The sequence below is a fragment of the Bombus vosnesenskii genome, unplaced genomic scaffold (genome assembly GCF_011952255.1).
Source record: "Bombus vosnesenskii isolate JDL3184/JDL3185 unplaced genomic scaffold, Bvos_JDL3184-5_v1.1 scf7180000013295, whole genome shotgun sequence".
Taxonomy (NCBI): domain Eukaryota; kingdom Metazoa; phylum Arthropoda; class Insecta; order Hymenoptera; family Apidae; genus Bombus; species Bombus vosnesenskii.
In genome coordinates this window covers 2,197,639-2,221,445 of record NW_022882946.1, presented here as the reverse complement: position 1 = coordinate 2,221,445, position 23,807 = coordinate 2,197,639, and the positions used below count along the sequence as shown (strand labels likewise).

Sequence of the window (23,807 nt, the reverse complement as noted above, 5' to 3'; positions counted from 1 at the left end):
ATAGAATAATTGCGTTAGACAAGGGGGGTGGAAAATAAACTAATCTAATTAGAGTAGATTAGAGTTTGGAGCTTTTTGAACTTTCGCGTCATATCGGCAGATATAACATAAGAATTAACAACCACCAAAATCCACTAGTTATTCGATTACTTGACACGACGGATCAGATTCGCAGGCTAAAAAGCATTACCTTCTAGATTTAAACATTAGATAATCAAACATACGATAATCACTTATTATTCATGTTATAGTGCCACGCCAGAATAATTTAATTATAATTGTCAATGAGAATTGATTGTAAACTACTTCCAAATAAAAAAAAAAAATATCGGCAGATGCATCGCGCAATTATAGAGGAGCGTGGTATTTGTTGAAGAATTAATTCGTGGTGAGTCTACATAAATTCGTACAGTTTCAATTGCTAACATTTTAAACGATAATACGTTTCTACGTTTTAACAAAATATTATATTTTATCGCAAGTTTGTAGCGAATCGAGGTAGAAAAGTATTCGCAAGTATTCAAGACCTACAAACTTGTTCTACGTCTTTGCTATTACTCCCATTTTCCATAGTTGGATAGTAGAGAACCTGTGATGGAATTTACCTTATTTTTCATTCATTTTCCCCACAAAATCAGTGTTTTATTCACGATATCGTTACGCAGTATCGTTATAACGAAGAATCTAATCAGAATCAAAATCTAGGACGATCTTCAACGTCTCGTTGCACTTCTATTTACACCATTTGTCTTGTCAGCATCCGTGGCCGCATTAATCAAATGGCCAACGAAGCGTCGCGTGACATTTGCGCGGAAATTAAAAATACGCAACGATCGGTCGATAGTGCATGTTGGACAAAAATATATCTGAAGTTGGCTTTTCTTCCGGCTATCGACCGATAAAATTAATTACTATGCCGCTGTTAATCATATAAATCTTTCCGTTTAATCGTTTCAACTTGAAAAATTACATAGATCCGTAGATCGATTACCGGGTCTCTTCTTATACTTGTTAGTTGCGGAGGAGTCGAAGCTAATCCGAAGAGAAACGCGCGACCGGAAACCCCAACGATAGAGGAGGACGTGCCGATTTTACGATAGCTTGCTTCCTGACTGTCGTGTGCTGGAAATGATCGCGTTACGATAGCACGATGGGAAATCATTTCTGCCAGTCAGTCTACTCCCCATTGGATATTCCGCATCTAGGTTATTAGGGACGTCACCGTCTTTATTGCTGGCTGCATTCGCGCGATCGCGTGATTTCGCTTTGACCGTAACGTGCACGCGTGCACATATACAGGGTGTGACAAAAGGTTGATTCGTCGTGTTATTTATGAGATAGATTTATCTTAATTTAGATAAAGTGCAGCTTGATTAATAGAAACTCCGGGTTAAGCCGTTAACGCGATTAAGCGAATGTTGCATCAGTGTAATCTTTCATTTGTAACTCTTTTCAGTTAATTTAGATTATTAGATACGTCGTTTAATGTTGTGCCTATGGAAGGAAATTCCAGGTATGTGCTTCGTATAATTATTTTTCGTCATTACTTCGTCTTTTTATCTAGACTATAGAACCTTGACAAATTCCACGAAAATGAAGTATTTCATTATAGAACTTTGACAAATTATCTTTTTGTTTTTAGCCATTGACATTTTGGCTTTTGCAATCGTAATTAGTACTTTTGTAATTTTGTTCGAGTTTTGCTATTAACTGCTCGCCATTAGGGAACGATGCTGATGGATTAATACTTTCAGTATGAATATAACCGATGTGGGAAGGTTTTCTTTTCTATAGACCCTGTATATGCACGTACAAGGAAAACGGCTATAATAAAACTGCGATCGTATTGCTATTCTCTAATTGCAATAGCTGTTTCAGCAAATTAAAGCGTAGGAGCGTTTGCTTTGAGACGATCAGAGGGCGCGATGTTTTACGAGAAGGAATATTAAATTAGTTTCGGTTATATAAATAATTTTCGTGAGGTCAATAACCTCAGAATTAATTGGAGTAAATACCAAACTGGAATAAACCTTTTGCACAACGATTTGATATTACTGATCAAATTAGTTATATAATTAAAATATCTTATTCTTTTTAATTCTGTAGCAAAGCATCGCGAACCCGATAATGGAGGAGACTTCTCTCTAGCTCTTGAAATCGAAGAAAATATTTGATATTCCGTGACTGAACGCAATCTTGATTTTATTTGCTGTGTATTTTATTTTTAAAAGGTTTCATATTGTTGTCCTATTTATATCGCACAAACTTTGTCTATCACGCGGTATTCTGTCTGTGTGTTGTAGATATCAAAGACTGACACACGTAAACCATCTGTGCGCAGATTGGGGCCTCCTAAGGAATTTATCAACGTTTGCATCGAGACGCACAATTTGTATCGCGCTAGGCATGGAGTACCACCTCTTCGTCTCAACAAACAGGTTATTTCCTCTTCATGTTTATCGATAAATAAACTCGGCTGGTATATATATATATATATATATATATATATATATATATATAGCTGAATAAATTAAATCTTGCGTCAGCAGAACCTACGGTATTTAAAAATATTCTCTATCGTATTAAAACGTATCGTATATTTAATTATTTCCTTAAAGATTCGTTGTTTAAAAAGAATATTAATACACCCCTTTTCGTTTCAATATCAAGTACAGTATGATGATACTTTGTAGAATATTTTAACAATTTTTTCTTTATAAAGTTGAAATTTTATAAAAATTGTAGCATAGAACCGTTCAACTCTATATTTCATATTTCCTCTATTTGTTTGCAGTTATGTAAAACAAGTCAGGACTGGGCCAATATACTGGCGGCTAGGGGTAGGTTAGAGCACAGGGCAAACATAGATTACGGTGAAAATTTGTACTGTATGTGGAGTTCCAACCCGAAGACTATCGTAGGTGGCGAGGAGCCGGTAAACGAATGGTAACTATATAAAATTTACGTTCAATGAACTCGATGTAATTGATGGTAAGAACCGTGATAGCGATGTGTGGCGTCCACCTTTCTAATTTTATTACACATTTTATTCACAGGTATGCGGAAGAGGCGCAACATCAGTACGGAAAGGAGCCCACCACCCTAAAAACTGGCCACTTCACCCAAGTCGTGTGGAAGGACAGCACCGAGTTGGGCGTTGGAATGGCCAGGAATCGAAACGGCGAGGTTTACGTCGTTTGTAATTACAATCCAGCGGGAAATTTCTTGGGCAGCTTCACGGAGAACGTCCTACCTCCAGGAAGTCCGAGTCCTACTAAAAAAATCACCTTTTTAGATCCTAAATCACATTACACGTTAGACGAACAAGCGTGGCAACAAGAGGCTCTAGTCGTTCACAACGAATACAGAAGGAGACATCGTGTCCCAGACATGAGGTTAAGCGTAGAATTAATCGCTGCTGCTAAGGTAACACTTTTTACTCTATTCTGTTGGATTGATCGTAATTGTTGAACTCTGATTTTGATATAATCCTTCGTAAACATAAGTTGCTTATAAGCTTCGAACTATTTTATTGACGTTAATATCAAATAAGAATAAAAACTTTTAAATAGTTAAATTTATAAATGATAAAGCGAAGATTTTCAATTTCTCCATTAATCGTTGTTTCGATAATCAAGATTCTACTGTAATTTAATATTTTTTCTATGATTTAACATGATTTTGACTTGTATTTAACAACGAAACATTTTAGCAACGTTAAATGTATTTTAGCTATATTTTTAACTATTCAATTTGATATCTGTTCATAAAAAGATTCATTTTTAAAACGTCCTATTGCAAAAATATTTTTTGCTTTGTAGTGCTAGACTTTATCAACGGATCAGCAGTTCGTTCATGATGCTTTTAATTTACGTAATTGTAATTTGTCTGGAACTCCATGCGGTCATGACTTAGCTAGTTTGCAATTGATCGTGCACGGATGGACTCAAGAGTAACGCTCGATTACGAATTTTTTCCTCTATCTTCAGGCGTGGGCGAACACGTTGCTGAACACGAACAAGCTGATTCCCCAGTCGACTTCTCCGTACGGGGAGAATATCTACTCGATGCAGTGTTCCGATCCGAAGTTGATTGTACCAGCACGAGAAGTTGTTTCCAAATGGTATTCCGAGAGGAAGGATCACAAGTATGGAACGGAACCAAAGGTCTTAAACACATGTACGTAGCAAACGTACAAAAGCTAATTTATCGATTATCTTCATCAATAATATTGCTAGAAGTAATTTATTAAAAATATCGATCAACGAAGGCTGTCTAGTTTCTAAATAGTACTAATGTATATTTTCTTGCTGTTTAATCGTTAACGTTGTAAGACAATTTTTGCTAAAGTAAGCGTATCATATTTTATAAATTATTAATTTGTAATATTTTTATATCTAGCAACAAAATTGATATATGCTAATTTCTTGCGAGATAATAAATTCTTTACAAAATTTAAGAAATTATACTTTTTGATGGTACTCCTCTGTTACCGTTTCAATGACAACGATCAATTCTTTTTAACGTAAATTGCTGCATTTTCTATCGATTTTTTAAAATTTATAATAATAAATTGAGACATTAAATGTACAAGACAAAATTAGGATTGTTAATAATTACCTATTTCTTTTTGTTTAGGTCATTTCACACAGATCGTTTGGAAAAAGACTGTCGAAATGGGTATAGCGATGGCTAAAAGGGACGGAACCTGTGTAATAGTGGCGTGTTACCATCCGAGAGGTAATATCGTTGGTCAGTTCACGGAAAACGTGTTGAAGCCTGTGAAGAGCCACTAGGTTAGTTCGTTAGACGAATCTGCCCACACTTGTCGATACTGTATTTAAGCGATGTATTTATAAAATCATGAATAGCGACAATACACATAATATATGTATATATAACAACACAGATGTGCATACACGTAGAATAAATGAAAACATTCCACGTACTACACGAAATCGAAACATCTCGTCTGTTTTATTAATCGTCGGTAACATAACATGGCGTTATGATATTGAATCCTAAACGACGATGACCACAAGATGTGTATGTACGCGTTTAATCTTTGAAGATCGGCTTCCGTTTTGAAAAAGCAGACTGTGACATTGATATCACTTTTTTAAAAGGAATATTTCAATTTCACTGCTATATAGGGGAAGAAGATATTAATTTGGTATGATGATAGTTTCTAGTTTTTTTTTGACATAAGTACTTTTAGTACTTTCATTGCTATTTTGATAAGTAAAGGAATAGAAATTATTTTTTGTTAAACAGCCGATTGTCAAGGAACCGAAGAGTAACACGATAGTGATACGTAATTTCTTACGGATAAATAGTATTAATAAAAAAGAAATTGTCAGAGACTGATCGTTCCTTCGCTGTTTACCTCAGAAACATCACGAAGCGAGACATACCTGTAATTTTTCTGACAATACAACTACGGATAGAGTGTAGTATCGAATCGAAAGTATCTTCATTATTTAAAAAACACGTAACCATTATGTAACACTTTCTTTTCACTTCGAACAAACAAAACAAATTATTCAAGAACTATTAACTCAAACATTTACATCGATTAATATAAAATAGTTAGATTACAAATTACTAAACATGTTTCAAGCACATTCCTAAAAAGAAGAAAATGAAACAGACATTTGTAATACAAGTTTTCACTCGATCTACGTTACTCTAAGCGATGAAATGAATGGAATTGTACGTTCACGAAATAAAATGCGACGTATCAGAAGGAAACGATGTTACTGCTTTATAATAATTTATTTATAATAAATTTACATGCACGCATCGCGTGACAATGTGTCACGTGGTATATATATATATATATTTATATAGATATAGATACATTCTCTCTCTGTTTTTCTGTTCTTCTTATTTTACATTACATACAGCCGTTCGTAGTTCCTTTCGTGGTCAAGGATTAACTTTTTAATTCGTATGTTGTGGAAACGAGCTCGACGACACTGAAAACACCACGCCCTCGAGATTCGTTCATTTTATGCTCCCTTTTCGATCTTGTCTGAAAGGAAAATAATTTTTTCACCGAAATTTTTATGCTTTGCGAATCGATCAGAAAAGGGAACATGTCCTTTCACGGCGCATACCGTACGATACATCGAATGGGAATAGTTTCTTTAGTTTTTTCAACGATTTTATACAGTTCGGGATTTGTTTTTCTAATTAATTGACAGAACGACAACTGTGCTATAAAATTTTAGGGTATCTACGAATGAATTAACAATCAAGACACGATAGAAATTAATTAAATGCGAGAGATATGATCTATATTATGTTGCTTTTGCACTGAATGTTCGAAAATTTTGAAATACAGGTGAAGTAATGTTTTAAAATGATAAAAGAAATTAAAGATATTGTTATAATTGTAACATTGAAAGGAACCACTACTTTAAATATTTTGTTGAATATCTTCATAAGATACTTATGAACATATCTTTCATAAAACATGAATACTTCAACCTATTTCATCTTTATAACATACTCTAAAAATACAAATACTTGAATATTATTCAGCACAGCACGAGATTTTTTTTTTTTATAATAAAACATTAATGTAATTTTTCATTCTTCATTTGTTATGAAAAAATTCGCTCTTCGTCGTTATTTCATATTGCACGCGTAAATGACATTTTACAATCAAATTACACACATATTGTATGTTCTTTCGATGCTTATGCTATATTAAACGACGTCAAAGAGAAAATTTTCATCGAATTTTTCAATTAATAATCTAACTATTTCATAGGAACAGAAGATATATTAAATTATCACTTTTAAGAGAAACGATGTCTTAATGACATTAATTTCTTCAATATATTCGATTGCTTAAAGCAATGATTAAAATTTTATATAAAAATACGAGAAAACAGCTTATAATAAATATTTTCGTTCACGATTTGAAAATTAAATTTGGACTTTAGATTTAAATCTTTACGGACTAATTCTTCCCACTTAACTGGAAAAATCATTTTATTCTCAACTTCAAAGAATAAAATTGTAAAAAGAAGCACGATCAACGATACAATACTGTTTAAGCAACAAAATTTGCTCGAAATAAAAATAGAACTAATCGATTTTGTAGAAAACCGAAAGCTACGAGGAATCTCGTTAATAATTTTACCGAACCTCGAGGTGAACGATACATTCATGAAAAAAAATTTCTTATTACAGTAGATTTGACATTATTCATTATGGACGCGTAAAAAATTCACGCGTAATTCTATAATACGCTCCACCGAACGTTATCCGCACGTTTTGTCTTCGAGCTCTACGTACAAATAAAGAATACAATTTCAACGCAATATCCATGAAAAATCAATTTACCGTGAATAAATTACTTTCAAGTACGCTCTGTATTTTTCACATAAAACGATGGATTACTGGTCAAACCGCGCTGTGTATCGAAAAAACGAGAAAATGTATATCGTTTCGATGTCGCAAGCTCGGCAGTTCGCTTTGTAATTTAACTCTCAGAACCCTTATGATCGACTAGAAATCGACAAGGAACTTGCGAAAGGGTTATCGATTCGAGGATTCACGCGCCGATAAATCAAGATTGTTCTTTGGTTTTTTTTTTCCTATGAAGACACGACGATAATTTTTTTTTCTGATATATACTCGTCTGAAGTTTCTTAATATTACCGTAATATTAATCTCCATTGTTAACATAGCGATATATCCGCGAAATGTTCGTTCGCGTTCTCTCTTTACTTTATTTTACGTTTACGCTACCGTTTACTTTATTTCCCAATTGATCCTTCTCTCGTCTTTCTTCGTATTTTTCTTTTGTTTTCATTTTTTCAAAGTCGCTTGTTAATAAAAAATGTCACTTGCCCACTCACGGATACCAGACTTTCGCGGTTTTACATCGTTGCTAATGTTTATACAAATGTTAACAGAATCATGGACAATCGGTTTTCTTATGTCAGACGTAACTAGGATTTTTCACATACACTCGAGGACAGTTTTACTTTCACATCGCTTTTTGTCGAACAACAACGCATAGTAATAACACGCTACTCGCTTTAGTTTCAGGTCACATTTGTTTTCGATCGATTCTATGACAATTAATCTATGTACACTGCTGAAAGAATGTCTTTCTGTTAGTATCTTATAGAATTTCGATTACTTTTTTTTCTTTTATTATTAAATATATCCCGTATTTTTTTTATGCTTTTATTGTTCTGTGTGTTTTTTTTTTTTCGTTTTCACTTCGGTCGTTGAGTCGGTAAAGATATAGGTAGCAGAATCCCTTTAGTATCGAAAAATACAAGATTCACAGGAATTTCTCCTGCAAGAAGATTTCTGTCGAAATTTCGTAATTTTTGTTTCAATCGTGTTTGTGTATCACGTTTTGCAATTTCGTTTTCTTAACACGAAGCTATTTAGTTCTTATTTAATCTTCTATAAAAAAATCTGAATTTATTTCACAAGTATCACCTAATATCGAACAGGAAAAAAGAATCATTTGCATAAAAATGTAACAATTTCTTTCAACTTCTATTCTTGTTTTTCAATTTCCCCTACAAAAGTGCATCTCTAAATTTTCGATTAATCGAATGTTCCATTAATTGATATATTAATCGTCGATAATCCAGATTTCACGTTACAGAAGATTAAATAAAAACTTGCCACGTATGAATATTTATCACGAGTGCTACGAGCTTATCAACATCCATCGATGTCCTCGAACTTTGAAAAGCTTATACACGTGTTTTCATTCGTTACCACGTTATAGCTATACTTTTCGAACTTCTACATGCTTTCTGTCTTTTATTAAACTAAACGTTTGTAGAATCCTTCGCATCGAGTTTTCATAATCAGAGCATAACGTACAGATCTCTGGATTAACCAGAGACTCGTTTTCGTTTTCGGTGCTTTCATCGGTCGTTAGATCGTAGAAAATCATCGTTGAAAAATACCACGGCTGCGTCTCAAACTGTGTACTAAACTCTACGAGCCATCAACGTCGACGAAGATGGTCGATGTACGTAGACGGGACGGGTTTCGTTACGCTAATCAAGGTGAGAAAGACAGAGAGTTAATGAGCGAGAGAAAGTCAAAGAGGCTGAAAAAACGGGCCAGAGAAATATATCGAAGAGAGTGTAAAATGCTCGCGGCCAGATCAACGATTTATCGCTACAGAAAATTCATTTGCATATTTGGCTAAATAGAATAATGATTATGTGAACTATAAGGATTGACGGGGAGATCGATCGATTCGCTTCATTTATGCTCTATAACGAAAAATGCAGAATCTGTTTGGCTTTAATCGGGCTCGTGCTGGGAAAACGTTCCACGCTGGGCCTTTTACAATGATTGTTTTTGGAAATTGTTTCGTATTTCGATATAGTTCGATGAACTTGAGTAGTATACGAAATTCATCGATTATAGTATATTGACAATATTCTTCGACTAAGAACCAGAAGATGAAGCTAATCCGATCGCTGATAATCGAACGACAAAACGGGCCGGGCGTAGCGGAAGCAGCATCGAAGCAGGTACTCGATAAAATGACGTTTGGTCGGAGAAACGTGTAAATTGGTCGAGAAACGATTGAGTCAAGAAATATAATATATAGATACAATTAAGTCGTTACTAACGACGGCTACGTATTCACCTAACTGATTAAACGGATTGTCGAAACTTTACTCTCTTTTTTTCTCTTGATTCTTGTTTCTCTTTCATCGCTAAGAACAAACAATTCGTCTGATTAAACATTATAAACTCGATAAAAGATTTCAACGAGGATTGCCTTGTTTCGAAATAATCATAAGAAGAGAAGTAAAGATCGCGTTTGCTTAAAAGTGAGTAACCTTCGTTCGATCGAATGGCAACTACAATTTCGACTAGACGATTATCTTTTGTGTTTATTAGTCGATTATTTCGATTATTTCGCAAACGTAGAACCAGGCTTACGGACCATTATAATCGAAGAATTTTTATCAAGCTTCGTTCAAATTACTCAGTTTTAGCTCAACTCTTATCCGAGTTCAAACCATTGAAAATCATTTTATCAATGTGAACTTGTCATTTACTTGTCAAAGCGAAACTTTATTCTCAATTCTTCGCTCTTATAGGTCCTATCCTGTTCATCTTCTCTAGACGTATAACGATCCTCCACCAATCGGTGTTTTTCTGAGTTCCTCGCATGATATGATTAAAATGGTCATGTATTTATATTTATAATCATATTTATAAGATATACTCTTGTCGTAAATTGGTTCTAGTATAAAATTATCTCACGTTCACCCCGAGAACGTGACTCTACGTAAGAATCGGGGTTTGCACTAGGGAGACGTTTCTTTCTTCTTACCTACTTCTGTCGGCTATCACGTGTGACGAAGGACAAGAATTTATTTTCTTCAGCGTTGTATACTAAATATTATCGTATATAAACTGTTCGTTTTACCACATACGGGCAAAAATCGTACATGCTGATACTTGTTACGTTGCTCAAAAAAATTCCTGTCAATGTATATTTACGTGTTTTGTCATTTCTTTTTATCCGATAAAATGATAGCAAATTCAGAATCTACTAAGTATTCACAAACTCATGATTGGGTACAAAATAAGAGGTATAAAAGTACCTTACAAAAGGTACAAAAATGTTTACAAAAGTAAATGTCATCGTTGAAAATATTAAAAAATTTTACTATTGTATTGGACACTTATAAAAATCAAAATTATCTTGGCTTCGAACGTTATTAGTGGTAAAAAATGATACATAATTTATAACGTTAAAGTGCTAAGAGGTTTTCAACGCTTTTGTGTCCATAAATAAATTTCTGATTAATCTGCATGTGTGTCATATGCTCTAAACAATTTTATATTTATGTAATTTCGTACTGATATAAATTTTTAGGTTTCAGTTTCTTATCGAATAAAAAGAAATTATACTGTTTTAAATATTTAACGATACAATTAATAATATTTCATTCAATTTTCAAATGTATCATAGAGTCGTTAAATCTTGTCCATCGTCGCAAGCTTTTTTCTTCTTCGTTTTAATAATTTCTCGAATTGATTAACTGCGTCACTGGACCTCTGGCACGCGTTACCGCGAGTTTCTTCATCTAGCATATACTCGTCGTCGTTTTGGATCGCTGAAAATTTCGATCGGATCCACGGAGGTCGGGACGCTAGAGTCGACTAGAGAGCAAAACGTTTTAAGAACATAGACCACTACACACGCCATGAGATATATCAATGGATATTTTAAAACGAAACTCGCAACAAATTGTGGTTGCTCGAAACGCGTGATCGCACTATCTACAAATAGAGAATTAGTATTAACATAGTATCGTACCTTCGTTGAAACAACTATACGTTGGTTGAACTGGGCATCGTTCGAACGAAATTTTCAATCGAATAACGCTTCTACATATGATTCATTTTATTCGTACTAATTTAAATAATTTAAGATTCGTATTAAACTTTGAAATTTTCAGTAACGCTAAATCAGAATTACGTATATATCGAACGAGAAGAAGTCGATAGGTTTATCAGAGATCAACAGATAATTTATCATTTGAACAAACGTAATTAGATCATTTGTTCGGTTAATTACGATTATGGCTTGTAACAATTACTTAATACGAGTCACGTTACAACGACTAACGCCCAGTTCCATCCAAATGTAGAAAACGAAGAATCAGCGTTCTGACGTATCACAGTCGCGACTATACGACGTCGCAACGCTTAGGTCCCCGATGGTTCGAGTCAAGTATCTTCGTTCTACCATCGCCGCTAAGCTAAACTCAAACTACCAAAGTAGAACGGAGTAAAAAATTCTTCTAAGCTGTTCACCGTAATCATAAAAGTCCGGCCACAGTGTGCCATCCTCCTCTGTGACATTGAAACACCTTTGCTCTCCGGCCGCCTCGTAATTCATCGTTATCGTCACTACCATTTAATCCCACCAAAATCGTCGGCAATCAGGATGCTGAGAATCAACATCCCAACTAGTGATCTTGACGTGTCATGTGGGAACGCTACAGCCATTTGTTTCGCACCATGCCGGAGAACCTGCGTCCCCACATAAGGTTATATCATACGATCGTCCCCTGTATGTACTGAGGATCCTGCGTGCCGCCTTGGATCTGCGGCGACTGTGAACCTAACGGGCCCTGAAGATTTGGAGGATCGTACAATCCACCTAGAGATCCACCTAGGCAAGGATCGATATTGGATCCCAGGGCAGCGGTCAACTCTGGCATAGAAGGCAGACCAACGTCCAGGATTCCTGTGTTGCTAGCTATAGCTGTCTGGGAGCCTTCCTCAGGCGGAGTTACTTCCAGACCAATGGATCCATTCAGCGCTATTTTAATCGGGTTGTGGTTCGAGGGATGCGACAGAGCACCTAATCCTATGTCTTCTAAACTGCTTTTTCTCCTACTTATCGTCAGTCCTTGCCTCAACGAGTTGCTACGTCTCAGCAGAATGTCGTCGACCACTCTCAGAGAATTGGAACGACCACGTAGAGCGCCAGCCACCGTCGGACTGTCTGGTAAGGACAAGGAATTCGATTTGGTGGTGCTCAACGGAGGAGCTCTTGGCAAACCGATTCCCGATCCTCGACGACTTCCTGCCCCAGCTCCCGGTAAACCGGCCGAAGCCACCGCTGCGCTCATTTGCGATACCAGTTGGGCCGAACAGAAGCTGATGTTGCTCTTCCTCCTCGAATTGTGTCGTTCGAAAGTCTTCTGCGCGGAGAACGGACTTGGTCGAACTAGGTACACGATGTCACCTTCCTCGAGCTTCAGATCGCAGCTGGGATTGATGATCACGTAGGAGAGGCTGTTTCGCTTCTCGGAGACGTCGTCGTAATCGGCTACTGGGAGGTTCAACGACTCCATCCGGGAATGGACCAAGTTGGCGATCTCGGCTCTCTCAATCTGCTGGGCGTGGTTGTCTCGTGCCTCGTCCCCGAGGCTTACGGAGTACTGCTTTGAAAGAAATGCGTGGATTTTAGTTTCGATTTGTGGAATGGCGGAATATTTTTAGAACGTACGAATAACACATTGTTAGTGCTTTTTCGGATAGATCAATGAGTGATAAATTATTGGCGAATTGGACGATTTGTTGACACTCTTGTATCCTTTAATTCCGTTTATTTCATTCTATCGATTTCTTGATTTAAAAAGCACGTATTGAGGTGTATCGAGGAAATTTTCAAGCCACGATAATGTTCACGAATTAATTCATATTTCTGTCAAACAGAGTTCGTTTAATAGCAGTTCTACCGTAATTGCTCGATCTTCAAGAATCACCTCACGTATAAAAATGAAAGAGCTAAATCGAGTAATTTAGTAACAACTTTAACCATTTGCCAAACGTTTATCAATCACCGCCCATCCAACGTCAAAAGGTCAATCATCAAAAAATTGAAGTGTGAGTGCTCTCGATGCTCGATCGAGAGGTCAATGTAGGCGGTGAAGACGAACAGAGAGTTCTTGAACGTTCACAGGCCGGAAGCCACTGACTGCTTTGGTACACTGGGCATGCGCTCTGCAATATGGTGAGTTTTCTTTTTTTTTTTTTTTTTTTGAACACCAGCGAAAGAAGAACCAAGGCGTAGAATGGAGCGATAGAGAAAGTAGTATACGTGATAGAATAGATAGAAAGGGGCAAACAGAGAAAATAGAGATGCGGCGTACGGGGATTATATAAAGAGAAATAGTATGGTGAACAATATACAACATAGAAGAAATCGATCGAGAGAATAAACGGCGACCAGACAACGTCGACTCTGTACTCACAGCTGAGGCACCCTTGTCGCGGGTGGCGCAATTCGCAAGGCACGAAGCTGCCGCCGAATGACGCACCTTGTACGTCACGCCGACGCCGGCATCGCTCTCCGCGTCTGAGTCGCCCTGCCAAAACGATAAGCATTTCTACCCTTACTAATGATAGCCCACCGTTCACATTTCGCACGCACGCCGCTGCTCGATCGTGGTTTTCGTTTTATTTCGTTTTCTTTTGTCATATGTATATGATCGGTGGCTACTGTGCTAGTATCGTGTACGTTCATTGACTTTTGTCTATTAAGCTTCCTCCGTGGAAGCAGCGTACAGGATGCCCGTAAGAAGCGATGGGCTCGAGTCGCAGGTTTAATAGAAATGTCTTTTGATAAAGAAGCAAGAACATTAACAGAGCGTATTCGGAAGTTCTGCAAGTATTTCGAAAAAAAGAAACGGTACTTTTTAAGTAGATTCGAACCCAAACGCGATGCATTCGAACCTTCTGTGAGTACTTGGGGAAATAAAGAAGGTAGCCTCAAGTGGAATTAATAAAATAGGTTGAATAGGCTCGAAACTATATGAACACGTTGTTAGAAATTATCTATTTAGCTTAAAACTATCTATCTTTTCGGCAATAATTTTTACATAGTTACAAGCGTAAATTATTTTTCACTTTTCGAATGTTCATTGTAATCGAAGGATACGTATGTTTTAACAATCCGTTCGTATAAATACTGCAAATTGCTTCAAAGTTGCTAATATAATTAGACAATTACGATATACCGAACTTTATCCACAAACTAATAATTAATAGTAGCAAATTGCAACCTTCACAGGCCATTGTATGTAGGTATTGAATAAATATCTATATTATCTAATATTTCGCGTGATCGTGTACATACACACACACACACGCACGCGCGGAAGGTATACTAAAAATGAATCTCAATAGTCGAATTAACGCGTTATCAACGGAAGAAGCATTTCGATTTATAATAATAATATATATAATATTTCTAACACGATGCAGGTTCAAAGAAACGAACACGTTCAGGATCGAAGGACGTGCTACGAGCATCGTTTCAACAAGATGCAAGAGCCCTACATTTCTTTGATTCTCATTGAAAGGGATCAGATATCTCTAAAAAAAACGCCGCACGAGCTGACACCGGGATAGATACAGAGCATAAGATAGAGCGGGATTACAACCATGCGCTACTCACAGCTGCCATTCAAAAAGTTGTTTCCTGCCCTTATGAATATGTATATATAGTACACGAACCAATCACTTATAATTATAGTTGTCACTATCGAGAAAGAATAATCTTTTTACTCACGTGAGACGTGTCTGAAACTGTGGTGTCTTGCGTTCTGTAAATACCAATGGGAATTTCGCAAGTAGTCGAACACAGCTTTTGGTATAATCTACCATAGGTTCTGATCCACATGTCGTCCTTCGTAATTCTCATCTGTAATTAACCGGATAATGAAGCAATTTGAGGGGGTGGAGTTTCTTTCTCCCTTGGAAATTTAGATGTATTAGTTAATTACAGTTTGGGATGTACGAGTAATTAGATTAAGTTGGAAAATGTGTCTAATTAGGGGCGTAGTTGTGGTTAATTGGAAGTAGAATTATCGCAAAATATGTACATGTAGTGTAAAGTAATTGAGTTGGAAGTGTCGTTAATAGAGTTAAAAGTGCTGTTTTTTAGCTCGATCGATGAAACCATCAATTAAGACGGCGAGGTCAACCATTCCTTCGTATCTCTTTCACTTTCCAAACTTTTCGAGTAAGTTTTTACTCGGATAATAATTAAATCTCAATCATTTTTGTGTTGAAAAAATGTGCAATATAGAAATTGGTTGGTCTAAATATAGCGCAGATTTTTTTCAAGATACTCGTTCAAAATATGACTTTGCGGTATATGCGTAATTTTCATTTTTCAATTATTAGACTATTATTATTGTATAGAAAAACAAATAATAAATATTTGTAAACAAATAGAGTCATTTATTTCCTATTTTTTATACATATATATGTGACGTTGTGTATGTAAAGTATACTTGATTGTGAATTTCCAATGTGAGCGGATACTTTTGCGATGAACTCGATTGAGAAACAAGGAAGGATGTGAAAGAATACTTTCGAATCTTTTACCGATGTTAAAAATCCAGAGCCTGGCGCTTGATCCACACCCAACAGCAATCTCACGAACGTTATCATATAATCTTTAACAAATGCTTGATAAAGAAGTGTATCCAGCATAGAAGCACTGAAGACACTGCCAGCCGCAAAAGGCAATCGAAACATATAAGATATGTGCGAGCCTCTTTCCTTTTCTCTCTGTTAAAACAATTAAAATGATTCGAAATATACTCTTAATTACAGTTAAAAATTTGATTAATTTTTATACTACACAGAAAATTATTTCACCTTTGAGAATTCAATTTTCTTTTTATTATGGAAAAGTGTTATTTTATTAATTATTCATAATAGAAACATATTTCTTTCTGATGTGTTTGCAAAAAATGCATAATGCACTAAAGTTTAAGACGAGCTTTACCATTTAATTCATTAACAATTTGTCAAAGATGAAAGGATTAAAGTGAGATAAAAGTCTGAAGTTTTCAAGAACAAAATTATTTTAACTCTTATAATATATTAAGATGCAAGCAAATCTATTTCATAACATAATACTATCATCATTAACTCCAAGTATTGGAGAGGTTTCCAAGTTGATAGCTTTTCTACTATAGAAGATATGCTCGTCTCGTGTTTGTAATGTAATAAAATTTCCTTTATACGGATAAGGTAACTAAGTAAAGGTCAAGTATACGTGTTTATAATCACTAAAGCAAGTAGCGTTGTAAGGAAATACGAGATAATCTAAGATAACAAATTTTACGTATTATCAAGCCTCATTGGAGATTAGTTACTTAATTAAGAAATCTCCGTAGTAGGTTACTTACTAATAAAGTAGAGTAAACTTGAATACATGGTAAAATTGAATGCAAATTGTTACTTCTATATTTAACGTTAAAATAATTTCATCGCTTCCTTCTTTATTTAATGATATTTCACTTTTTCACGTGACACACAAATAAGCATAAATTATTGTTTAATTTAATAATCAGTGGATTAATTATTATTGAAAGATCAAAGTCTGCTATTAATTACGAATTGCTCGAGCGCTTCTAAAAATTATCATTTAAAACAATAGAGAGAAATACCTTTTCCATTTTACTGAGATGAAGAGCGTACTTGTCGTGTGCCCTGAATTGCATGAAACGCATATTACTCGATTGTGAGAGCTCCGTTATGCTTTTTATGCTAGGAAAGAATCTGCAAATTCACAAATAATACTTTCAGTAAATATATTTGTGTATATACATATTCATCACATAATGTAATTGTAAAGGAATTAAATCGAAATCAAAATGAGACAAAAATAGAATAAACTTGGAACTTATTCAAAATAATATACTAAAATATCAAGTATAAATACTAAGTTTAAATACGTATATATTTATCAAATAATATATGCCAATAAAATATAAAATAGTACGTGTATTAATTGAACATTCTCGAAATTTTACACTATATTTTCATGGTTTAGTATAATAGTTATTTGTGAAAGATTTCTAAACGCTTACTTAAACATCGTCTGAACCGCGACGATGGTATTGCAGTCAGCCAAAGTGTCTTCTTCTGCGGAATTACTAAGTTCCTTGTTTACGACGACGACATTTTCCGCTAGAGTGATACCAGCGCGAAGAAGATCGTCCAAACAATCGATGGTACCTCGCATCCAGTATACCAAAGGAAAGTAAGACACCGCATCGAGGAACGCAATTTCCGGTGTCCGTTCCAGCAGAAGAATGATTGGGTTCAACGAAGTTTTTGACCTAACACAGACCATTGATTAGCATTATGCAATTTTTTTACACTAAAATATTCTTTTATTTTGAAATTTAATTTCCAGTAAGGATAGATTAGAACAGTTCTGAAGTATAGACAGTTTGTAAAGTACAGACTTTTGAATGATCGTACAAAGTTTACACTATAGATAAATTGCATACATCATTTTTTTGAGGATACCTAAAATGAGCCCTTAAAGGAATTATGAAGTTATAGATCCCATTACTAGCGTAATCAGCTGCCAGGATAATGGTCTTATTCTGCCAATTGTACTCTTTCGCGTTTCTGTAGCTACAATGTTGGCACACCTAACAACCAAGAACATTTGCAATTATAATTTGAGATCAGCATTCACTTTGCAAGTCTATCAAATATTCACCTGTGCAAGCTGAAGACAGCAGAGTGGTTTCTTTTCTTTCAGCAAATAACATAAAGTTGGCGAGACCCCTATGAAGGGTGAAACAGGTGGAAATCCTTTAACGATCCTATAATCACATCGACGTTGTATTAAATTGTTGTATAATTCATACACAGTATGCATTGCATTTGACTTTGTAAGCAGGTGTAAGCTTTCGAATGCATGAAAAGACATTTTGTACTTTCTGTTTGGAATCTTTTGTCACATCGAAATGTAAAGCACGAAGAACACTTGCTGCCTGATATTTATAATCGGAACCATTTTTTACATATATTAAAAAATATACAATTTTTAATATATAATATACATCTTTTTCTCTAATAACATAATAATCAAATTGCAATTGATTAACATCTATAAGAATATTCTTTTAATGCTCTTTTCAATTGTTTTATTTTTAAATAATATTTAAACTATTTTCCATACGAATTATTATAGACTGAAACGAAGAAAATGTATTTTTACACGATTCGCAGGTTTCAAATGCAATGTGTATCGCACTAATTATATCGATACAGTGATAAAACGTGATGTTATACTGTTGACGTGTACAACGTGACAAGCATGTGCGAATGCGTAGAATGATCAAAATATTAAAAACATGTACAATTTTTAAATAAAATAAGGGTATTAAAATAAGAGTCGTGTACTGAGTATCGAGCTATTTTTAAAAACTGATTCTTCAAATTATTTGAAAGTAAATAACTGCATCATTTTCAATTTAAATGTTAAGTTATTTAAATTACAATACTGTCAGATAAGATTTTCGCGTGTGATCTACATACATACATGCATTATGCAGAAACTAATATTTTCCATCATTCTGCTATTTTTGCTGCATCTATTTCACATAAAATCATTCTCAGTTATTTATAGATAAAACTAATACGTGTTAGTGTATCAAAATATTTCTTATTATTATTGCCTATAAATATGAAACGATATGAAAATCATTTTACCTCGAACTATTTATATACAGATTTAGTTATCGTGTGATTTTTTGAAATTTCGATAAACACATCTACAACATTATACGCAACAGATATATAAAATCTGACTACATTATATAAGGATAAATTAATGACGATATCGCGAAGAGAAAGAAATTCTCCAAATAGGTAAATTCATCATGCCACCTTTACAACTCACGTTTAAATAATATGTGCGTGACTAAAGAAGTCACGTGGAATAACATCTTAATGCGTTTAATGTTATCTAATGAACGATTTGCATATGAAAAATACCGAGTAATACGCGTTCCATAATATTTATGCTTATACTAAGCAAATACTAGCTTATAGTGACCAAAGTGGTAAATGAAAATGAAAATTATGAATATGAACAATCATATTTATGCTTGGGATAAGCATAAAGCACCGCGGTTGTTCGTACATATTCCAATGGAATGTATAAATTGTCAAAGTTTAAATGGAAAATACGCTTGGTATCTCTATATTATTCGTTTCTATGGGAATTTCATCCATTCAGGTCGGTACAACTTTAAAGGATGCATCGTAACAATTTCCTGATTGTTACGCGTTACTCTTCTTTTATTTTTATTCGTTTCTTTTTTTTCTTTTAATTGCGTTACGTATCCTGGCAATTGTAGACATAGTAAAAAATTTCTTTTTAATACGTTGCATAAAAAGTATCGTCAAAAACTGCAATTTCAATAATTTCTAAGGAAGCTGTTCGAAACAGTGTTACGAATTACAATTATTTATCTAATAAATTTACTTGGTGCTACACGAATACCTTGAAAACCGATCAATCCGACCTGATGGAAAGTTCATTTCGGCTACGTCCAACATTTTCGTAACTTCATTCACCTTGCAATGCCGCGTGTTTCGTATCAGAATAACTTCAATTTCAGAGCTCGTTCCATTGCAAACGATTCAACGAGCCGTATTAAACAGCGAACCTCGATGCACGATGTAGATGATTAAAGTTTGCTTGAATCAGTTAATAAATTCCGAAGCTGCGTATCTACCGCGACCTCTTTATCAACTTCCTTCGCCCATTTTCTTCGCGTGTGTCTCGCGATCACGCGCCACAACTTCCGCTGAAATATGCATGCTGCGGAAAGTGTCTGGCTAATCAATCTTTTAAGAGCACGAACTAATTCACGCTTCTCTTTTCTCTATACATAATATTATGATAGGTAATAAGCGAGAGAACGTTTCCAAATAAAAACAGTTTTTTCCTATTAATAACGTGACTGAAGCAAGGTATTAATTAAGAAAGAAAGAAAGAAAAAAAAGAAACAGAGGATTTTATAATCCTTAAGAGTAAGATAAAGCGTTGATTTCAATTACCAAAATATCACACACATATACACAATATAGAGAAAAAATCTATTTCATAGAAGATTATTACCAATTTTATATTTAAATTGACGTAGTTCTTAATTGAAAAATTCTTCTCTCTTAAATTTGTAAATTTAAGTTAAATTTGAAGAACAGTCACTTTATTCGACACAGTCGAATCAAATGTAACTTCGATCGTTGCTTTGCAGTGGTAACATATCGAAAATTCAAAACGATTCGACGTTTTCGTTCTGAACGTTCCCTCGACGCGACGCGAGGATAGTTTGTACGAAAGCATAAAAACGTGAACTCACCCTTTGAAACTGCTGGGCAAAGGTCGTGCGTGAAGACGGCAGTGCATAAAGACGATGCAAGAAGGAAGACATCGAAAACATCCATGAGGACATATAGGGTGTCAGGCAGGACAGCATCGAGCAGCGATTCAATACCATCGACGGTCGATTAGTGTGGCACAGGCATCGAGAGACATTCATACAGGACAGACCGACCATCAACGTAAACTTGCGTTTAATTGTATTTTAGGATGTTGAATGACAGGTTTCGCGTGACAACGACCTCTCGTGCTCCAAAACTTTTACCTTATTCGCCCTGTCTGTCTCTTGTCACCGTGACATTCGAACTTTTCAGATCGCTCGACGTTACACGCTTCGAGATGGAAATTTCGTCGTTGTCGTCGTCGTTGTTGTCGTCGTTCGAAATCAAAATTTTTTCAATTCGACCAAATTTCGTTTCGAATTTTTTATGTATTGTATCGAATGGAAACTTTATTTCGAAAGTGTTTGCACGGATGTGACGGAGGTGTGGAAAAGTGTCGGATGGTAAATACTGGATGGGAAGAAGAGAAAATATAGATTTTGTATCTTTGAAAATAAAGACTACAAGGAAGAACACGACGAGTTACATTTTTTCTGTTTTACAAGGAAGCAATTTTAAACTGAAAGATCGTCAGTTTATTTGATTTCGACAAATACGTGTGTTTTCACATCCCCTTTTAAATTTTCAAAATATTGTTCGTCGTAATACCGAAGCAACGAAATATCGAAGATATTAAAATACTGTTTGTTTTAATAATTATACCTTAGCTTTCCACGAAACTTCGCCGATTTATCAACTATTTGAAAATAATTACATTTTCGAAACTGACAGATTGTTTCCATTTTTAATCGTGTCACGTTAAAATTCTCCCGTTTGATCATAAAATCCTATTAAAAGGAAAAAATAAAAATGGCTGTACTTATCGTGTTTTCCCCTGTGATCTTCAAACGCTACTAAATCATTATAAGACAGGAAATTGATATGGTTACGTTATGGGTACGTTACGTCGAATAGGCGATCAGAGGAAATAACATCTAGGGGTGCAGAAACAAGATGAGCATGGTGCATAGTTTCTGCAGCGTAGCTGCTAAACGTTGTTTCCTATAATAGATAGTAACTCTGATAAGATAGTACAGATTTTCGTTTACTTAATTAATCCTTAACGACAGACGATTCGTCTCAGAGATGTTCCAACGTTTACTTCATTACCACAATTTAATGGAGAATATTACGAGCTTCGATATTTGAATGTCTTTAATTGTAAAAAGTTTCACCAAAGAAATCTATATATCACTGAATAAAATCGAATCACGTTAATTCATATTATCGTACAAATTAATAAATAAATAAAAGTACCAAGTAATCCGACAGACTACATCTGTAGTAATGATAAAATATATGGTCGTCTGTAATTGAACGTAAACGAGATATCAAAAATGAATATTTTATCGACTGTACGATCCTACAGTGTATCCTTATTGCGTTCCAAAGAAAATACCGGCAATATTCTCATATATATAACGCTAAATAATAATCTAAATAGTTTGACGTAGTACAATGCAAAATCTAATATTTCAAGTAGCCAGTATGTTCTTCCTAAAAACTAATATCGAGAGGTATAATGTACAATATTCAGAATATAAAAACAATGACAAACAAGGTACATTCATCCGGTATATGTATAAATATATAAACAAATATAAGTATATATTCATATACCAATATATATTACATATGATAGTAATATGTAGTATATAGATATGCATATGTGTATATGTAGAAAAAATTTATACACAAAATACGTTCGATGCACAAGAGACTGTGCCATGCAAGTGCCCGAGATAGTGCATGATCGTTTCACTCGTAAAGGATTTCACGATCGTGCTTCAATACATAGATCAAAAGGATTTGTCAAAGAGAGGAAACCAGCTTTCTCATCTATCTAATAAACGTATCTATAAATTTGTAGCGAGCGCTAATCTTTGACCATCAGTTTCCTCGCGTTCATATTGGGTGTGCTAGGAAACCTTGTACCTTCGATCCTTCCGACCTTGGACGTAAAAAAGAAATAAAGTGAATTGCGATCAGAAATCGATCATACTCACGCTATTTTCTCGCTGGGCGATCTCCAAGGTACGTCGTCGTCCATTTCGTCCTCAGACTCGTCACCTTCGTGGTCTAAAGACTCTTGACCGGGAAGATGCAAGGTTGAGCTCGTTAACATGTCCGGAACTGGTAAAATGCTCGGTCTCCTACTTCCTGCAACGTTTTGATGTAATTTCTTTTATAAGAATTCACATGTTATAGAACTTTATGTATTTTACACTTTAGTACGCACACGTTTTGTACAATTGTGTTTAGATGATTATTCTGACTGTTTCTAATATTTTCAAATAGAAATACACGATACTTTTTGTAATATAATTAGTTGAATTTATATTTTGCCACTATATGTTTTGGTGGCCTGGAAATTAAACGTTGATTGGCAGCGATTAAAAAAAGAATCACCATCGTTCCATTTTAAACATTATTTATCAAATACATGCTATAATAAATGATTTATTGCACTAGTACTCTGGATATCAAATAGTAACCGCTTAAAAATGTATTATTTGGCGTACATCATGCGTTTTCTTCAAAAATTGCAAAATTCTTCTCCTGTACCTATAATGGTTGACTTATACTACTTCCATATTTCCGTATCTGTCTTTGTACATGAATTTACAGATTTTAACTAAGCATGCGGAATAATATTGGTTTAATTATTAATTTACCTCTTCTTTGTGTGAGGATTTCGGGACTGAGCAGATTGGGATTCGGATCTAAGGATCGTGGAACGTCCAAATGATTTCCGGTTATCGGTGTCTGCGGCGAAGATCCTCCATCTTTCAAACACTGTCGCGAATCTCCAAATCCTCCTGGGTCTAAATAGGTTGCTATAAAATTAGAGGTCTGTTATTAACAATTATTTACACACATTTCCTAAAAATATAAAAAAGTTTCTAATAAAAATAGAAATACAGTCCGTTCATCATGACTGATAAAAAGAGGGG

At 34.9% G+C, this 23,807-nt stretch overlaps 2 protein-coding genes across 24 annotated transcripts in view; one reads left to right on the top strand and one right to left on the bottom strand.

The window, feature by feature from the left end:
• The window catches only part of LOC117233398 (repressed by EFG1 protein 1-like), a 36,179-nt gene extending 30,428 nt beyond the window's left edge, over nucleotides 1–5,751 (top strand). For all 9 annotated transcript variants that reach the window (XM_033493673.1, XM_033493671.1, XM_033493676.1 and 6 more), the window contains 5 exons: nucleotides 2,304–2,438; nucleotides 2,795–2,946; nucleotides 3,057–3,426; nucleotides 3,990–4,179; nucleotides 4,639–5,751. In XM_033493673.1, coding sequence (XP_033349564.1) covers nucleotides 2,304–2,438; nucleotides 2,795–2,946; nucleotides 3,057–3,426; nucleotides 3,990–4,179; nucleotides 4,639–4,796 — 1,005 coding nt within the window. In that variant the 3' untranslated portion in view covers nucleotides 4,797–5,751. The remainder of the gene's footprint in view (nucleotides 1–2,303; nucleotides 2,439–2,794; nucleotides 2,947–3,056; nucleotides 3,427–3,989; nucleotides 4,180–4,638) is intronic.
• Nucleotides 5,752–11,948: 6,197 nt separating this feature from the next.
• The window catches only part of LOC117233396 (potassium channel subfamily T member 2), a 193,801-nt gene continuing 181,942 nt past the window's right edge, over nucleotides 11,949–23,807 (bottom strand). For 6 of the 15 annotated variants that reach the window (XM_033493665.1, XM_033493661.1, XM_033493662.1 and 3 more), the window contains exons 14-24: nucleotides 23,529–23,690; nucleotides 22,860–23,013; nucleotides 20,733–20,741; nucleotides 18,074–18,179; nucleotides 17,875–18,002; nucleotides 17,430–17,681; nucleotides 17,007–17,118; nucleotides 15,934–16,119; nucleotides 15,113–15,244; nucleotides 13,794–13,907; nucleotides 11,949–12,980 (exon numbers count right to left, since the gene is read on the bottom strand). In XM_033493665.1, coding sequence (XP_033349556.1) covers nucleotides 12,084–12,980; nucleotides 13,794–13,907; nucleotides 15,113–15,244; nucleotides 15,934–16,119; nucleotides 17,007–17,118; nucleotides 17,430–17,681; nucleotides 17,875–18,002; nucleotides 18,074–18,179; nucleotides 20,733–20,741; nucleotides 22,860–23,013; nucleotides 23,529–23,690 — 2,252 coding nt within the window. In that variant the 3' untranslated portion in view covers nucleotides 11,949–12,083. The remainder of the gene's footprint in view (nucleotides 12,981–13,793; nucleotides 13,908–15,112; nucleotides 15,245–15,933; nucleotides 16,120–17,006; nucleotides 17,119–17,429; nucleotides 17,682–17,874; nucleotides 18,003–18,073; nucleotides 18,180–20,732; nucleotides 20,742–22,859; nucleotides 23,014–23,528; nucleotides 23,691–23,807) is intronic. The other 9 variants (XM_033493659.1, XM_033493660.1, XM_033493664.1 and 6 more) reach the window with 7 other exon arrangements.